The sequence below is a fragment of the Arachis duranensis genome, chromosome 7 (genome assembly GCF_000817695.3).
Source record: "Arachis duranensis cultivar V14167 chromosome 7, aradu.V14167.gnm2.J7QH, whole genome shotgun sequence".
Taxonomy (NCBI): domain Eukaryota; kingdom Viridiplantae; phylum Streptophyta; class Magnoliopsida; order Fabales; family Fabaceae; genus Arachis; species Arachis duranensis.
In genome coordinates this window covers 1,909,020-1,914,530 of record NC_029778.3, presented here as the reverse complement: position 1 = coordinate 1,914,530, position 5,511 = coordinate 1,909,020, and the positions used below count along the sequence as shown (strand labels likewise).

Here is a 5,511-nt window from a genome sequence, read left to right as displayed (position 1 = left end):
TAGTCAATAATAATAATATACACCAATATTTATATACATTATGCATACAAAAAACATATAATTTATATTATATTTATCAAATTTAAATTTTATACACATAAATTAATATAATTATATTCATATTTTCTTAAAATTTACACACATAAATTAATAAAATTAATTTATTAAAAATAATTTAATATTTATACTAGACAAATTATAATTAAAATACTGAAAATTACTTCCCCAATAACTTCTCTTTAAGATATTACTCTTAACCCACTATTATGAAAACCACACAGTAATAACATATTTTTATCTCAATATAAGCTAAGGTACAGAAAATAATATGTGGCGAAGCCTGAATCAGAGGAAGTGGACGGACACAAAAAAAAAATCAGAGGAAATGGACAAATTAAAGATGATGATCACTACTGATTGATTTTTATATGAAAAAGATAACCATTGCTCACTGATTTTTCCATAGCAACAACAATCTGAGGTCCATATAAAATTTGGAGTTTTCGAATATATATAGTGTTACTCATCACTCAGGTGTGCGATTAATAATGTGTGATGCAGCTTCAGCTATAAGAGTGATATTTTAGGTTCAAACTCAATGTTTATATCATTTAAGGCTTTTTTTTAACATATATAAATTAAAGAAAAATTAATATTATATGATTCACCTAGACGAAAATTAAATATTTATATCACAATAAAATTAGAGATCAAATAATTTTAAATTAAGTCCAATTGAATTATTTTTTGGCGGCCGTTACTAACCGTTGCAAGAACTTTGTATTTTTAAACCATGCATAGCGGTAGTTTCTCAAATTGCCGCCACTTGCTCCGAGAACCACCATCGCTTGCAATGTTTGTTGACTATATATTTCACATTACAATATTGTAATAACAATGGGTTCATAAGTTATTAGAATTGAAATTTAATTAACTCCATTTCGAAACTAATTTATGAAATGAGAGATGTTTTATATCTATGAACTATTTATAAACTTTATTTTTAAGTTGTATAGAGCTTGTAATAGAAATAGACAAATGATAAAAAAAAAGGCGAAAAAAAATAATATATAAAATCACTCATTTAATTTTTTTATGTTGGAAATAATTTATAAATGAAAACTCAGATACAGTTAATTTCATGTGAAGTTAATAGTTAAAAGTTACTAAATAACAATTTAATCAAACTTATCAAATTATTTAATGACTTTTAACTATCAATTTCATATGAAATTAACTGTATTTGAATTTTTATCTAATTTATATTAATTGTTAAGGTTGATGATGAATAATGGGAATCAAGCAGAGATCATTTCTTCTTCTTATAGTGATCCCAAACAACTCAGTCATATCAAGCTCTTCATTCTTGATTCCATTGGGAAGCATCCAATCAAAATGATAAAGCAATTGAGCAAGTGGCAATTCCATGTTTGGTGTAGCAAATGCAATCCCGGGACACATTCTTCTTCCACCACCAAATGGAATAAACTCAAAGTTTGTGCCTCTATTCTCAATTGAATAATTATCAACAAACCTCTCAGGCTTAAATTCCATGGCATCAACCCAATACCTTGGATCTCTTCCAATTGCCCAAGCATTGATAATAATTCTAGAATTGGATGGGATTTGATACTCTTTGATTTGGCATGGTTCTTTGTTCTCTCTAGGAACTAACAATGGCAAAGATGGATGTAACCTTAAGGTTTCTTTGATGATAGACTTAAGGTATGTCAATTGGTCCAATTCTGATTCATCCACATACCCTTTGCTACCATAAACTCTTCTAATTTCAGCTTGTGCAGCTTCCATCACTTTTGGTTTCTTTATCATTTCAGCCATTGCCCATTCCACAACCGCTGAGGATGTTTCTCCACCACCAGCAAACATGTCCTGCAAATGGATTAATTATAATAAAGATTTTGCTAACAATCATGTTAAGGAATTAATAATCTTATTAATATATAGAAAAGAATTTATAAAAAATTAATTAATTAAAATTTCGAATGCATTTAAATTATAATATTATATATATAAGTTTTATAAGAAAAGAGCAAATCAATTCCAAATAAATGATAGTAATATATCAATAATTTCTGTTAATTTTTTATTAAAAAATGATATATGAACTAATTTGTATAATAATTTTAAATCCTAAATCTTAAGAGATGGATAATTTTTTATCATTAAAAGAAGGATTGTTTAATTTACAAATGGTGCGAGATACGGGACTATGTTTATTTTTAATTATACTAAAATTGTTAAATCGGTGGAATTGAGCTCTTGTAAGTTGTAAACTTGTAATAGTGTCAGTATTCTTGAGGTAGTTTTTGTTTTGAGGTATTGAGATAGAGATTGGAAGATTGAGATTCAATATTATGTTTGTTAGTTCAGAGACTGATATTAAAATTTCTGTCTCTGTCTTCAAAATTTCAATATTTTAGTACCTTCAAAACGTAGGGACACAGGGGACTAAAATTTTTAAAGATGAAGATTGAAACTTTAATAATATTTTATACTCAAAATATTCTCATTTCAATTAATTAATTCTAATTTTACTCTTTGTGCAAATTAAATTAGAATTTTATTCTTGTTTCAATTTCTGTCTTCCGCTTTGCACCAAATAGAATACTCAGATTTATTTCAATTTCTGTCTCTTAATTTCAATCTTTTTGTTTCTGTCTTTTCATCAAATGCTACCTGAATGTACTACTAGTATATAAGTATACAAGTTATTATGACAAGTGTTTTAAAAAAAAATAAAAATAAAAATTATGTGTACACATTAAAAATCGGTTATCACATATATTATTGTATTGTTTAATTTATTTGTGTATTTTTATTATTTTGTATATATGTAATGTTGAAAAAAATAAATATTTAATAATTAATTTTATTAAAAAATCAACTCGTTGATATTTCTCTTGTATCTTGTCAACGAAGCAACATGCCTAGCTACATAAAAATTTTAACAATATTATATCCACGTTAAAGTTAAAAATAAATACGAACCACAACTTTTCACAATTAAGTCTAACGTTTTATGCATATTTATCACTCTTATATTGTAAAAATTTAAGAAATAAATTTTCTAAAAACGTGAGTTGTATGTTGAGGTTCACAAAACAATTAAAATAATAATAATTATTTATGGATAGTGCTAGAGAGCCAATGACCTAAGTGTACAATGTGTACAATGAGTTAAATCTTTGATCCATGAATAAAATGAACATCACCCACACTATCCAGGGATAATAAACATCTCATCCTAAAAACTTAAGTTAATTTTGAAATTCAACAAGGATCGAACCCTTGACCTTTCGGATCTAGAACTCTAATAGCATGTCATGAACCGACTCATCCCAAAAGCGTAATCTGACAGGACAATTTAACACAAATGGTCATATCTCTAATACTTCCTAAACTTCCATTGTACACATTGTACGTTTAGACTATTGGCTCCCTATGCTTTTCCATTACCTATATATATATTATTAGACTAACCTGGATGACTGCTTTGATATTATCATCAGTCAAAGGATATTCAGAATCTTTTTGTTGAAATTTGAGAAGAACATCAACTAGATCTTCATCATCAGCTTCTTCTTCACATTTGCCACCTTTTTTATTTTTATGATCATCTATGATGTCTTGTAATACCTTATCCGACTTTAAATGCAGTTCTTCAATCTTAGTCTTGTCTCTACTCATCATTTCAAGCACTACCCTAATCGAAGGATACAGATCAGCAATACAATTTCTTCCTCCTATTTGCAATGCTTCTTCAAAAGATGATATAAAAACATCATAGTAACTATATTTTTTACCTATATTGTCAAATAAAGAACATACAATTATTAAATAACAAATATGATAAAGTTATATGTAATAAGATGTGAAATCTTGATAGAATTATAAAAGTAAAAATTAATTATTATATTGACATATAGTCTAAAATCTTACAATATTTTTTATGTGTTAGTCTTTAATATAAGATTTTTTTTTTAATATTCGTGTCTTATGAGACTCCTAACATATATAATATCCTTTTAAGAGTTAATATACCGACAGTTTTATTTTATGATATTTCATTTAGTCTTTTCTTGGCCAAAACTCTTCGCAAATAATAATTTTTTTTAATTGGTCAAATTTTAATAAAAATATTAATGTAATAAAATATAAATTATTAAAAAAAATTATCACCACAAAAATTAACTATTACGATGAAAGAGTTTCTTTTTACCAAATGCTATTCTAGCCGAGATTCCATAGGTCATTGATAAAATCTTGTGAGAGAGATTAAAAATGGAGCCTTCACTTTGAGATATTGCTTTGACCAACTCTGAAACCTCTGCTTCTCTTATGTGCCTAAAAGATTGAACACGCTTTGCTGTTAATAACTCCATGGTGCATATCTTTCGTACAATCCTCCAATACTCTCCATAGGGGGCAAAAGCAATGTCTGTTCCATTGTAATTCATGACTCTGGCAAAGAGAAGGTTTGGCCTATCACAAAAGTTGAGATCTTGAGTCTTCATAATCTCATGTGCCATTTCAGGTGATGTAACTATGATGTGGGACACTTCTCCTAGTTTAAGGTGCATTAAGGGTCCGTATTTGGAAGCTAAGTTTCTTAGGCATTCATGCGGCATTGATCCTACAAGGTTGTGCATGTTTCCTATGATGGGTAGTTTTCTTGGCCCTGGGGGTAAATTGGTAATATCCTTGGAAGAACTAAATTTCTTAATGGCTGTTTTCATTAGCAAAAAGAGAAAGAGGAAGGTGGTGAGGATAGAGATAAGGTTTTGAAGATCCATGATATGCATGGTAGAAGGTTGTATTTGCGTACCATTATATAATAAACTAGAACGAGATTCGCGCGATGCGCGGAATAGTAAATTAATGATAGTATATAATAAATATTAAAAATTGTTATATTTTGTAAAATTAAATTAAATGCGTAAACTAAAGTTAAATTTAAAAAGTATTTTATTTAAAATAATTTGTAGTACAAAAAATTTGAATATTAAAGTTGTATGTATAAAATAACATTTTTATTTGATGGTTTGATTTTTGTATTTGTTTTAGTTGATGAACTTAGTCTTTTTATAAGGTGCTCGTCCTCTTTTTCTATTGGTTGTTGTTAGAGTTGTTACTTTCTTCTTTCTGTGTAGGTTCTTGTGAAGACGTGTTTTTTATGAATTGTTAAGTTATATGTACTTTCTATTATGTTGTTTGTTTCATCTTTGCAAGTATGTTCTTCTTCCGAATATGTGTCTTGAATTTATATAATTTTCTTTCTCTTTAATCTCTTGATGGGTATGTGATCTTCGTCTAATGATATTAGTGTTGACGAAGTTAGTTCCTATAATCAATGAATAATTTAAATTAGAAATAAAAATGATGTCTAAACTAACTAAAATAAGTGATTTTTTTATTATTACCTGTTTTATTTGTTGTAATGAGTGTTGAGATTCAGTGTTTTTTGTTGGAACAAATGTTTTGATAAGAGTG

At 27.5% G+C, this 5,511-nt stretch overlaps 1 protein-coding gene across 1 annotated transcript; it reads right to left on the bottom strand.

Annotated features, from left to right (window-relative positions):
- Positions 1-1,272: 1,272 nt before the first annotated feature.
- On the bottom strand, positions 1,273-4,814 carry LOC107496272 (cytochrome P450 71D10). Its single transcript, XM_016117487.3, has 3 exons — positions 4,241-4,814; positions 3,502-3,824; positions 1,273-1,890 (listed from the first exon to the last, which is right to left on the bottom strand). The coding sequence occupies exons 1-3, from the start codon at positions 4,812-4,814 to the stop codon at positions 1,273-1,275; spliced, it is 1,515 nt and encodes a 504-aa protein (XP_015972973.2).
- Between the last annotated feature and the right edge of the window lie 697 nt (positions 4,815-5,511).

Coding starts and splice junctions, on each gene's coding strand:
- LOC107496272 (XM_016117487.3), bottom strand. CDS start 4,814: ATGGATCTTCAAAACCTTATCTCTATCCTCACCACCTTCCTCTTTCTC. Junction 3,825..4,240: donor CTCGGCTAGAATAGCATTTG/GTAAAAAGAAAC, acceptor TTGACAATATAG/GTAAAAAATATAGTTACTAT. Junction 1,891..3,501: donor ATATCAAAGCAGTCATCCAG/GTTAGTCTAATA, acceptor ATCCATTTGCAG/GACATGTTTGCTGGTGGTGG.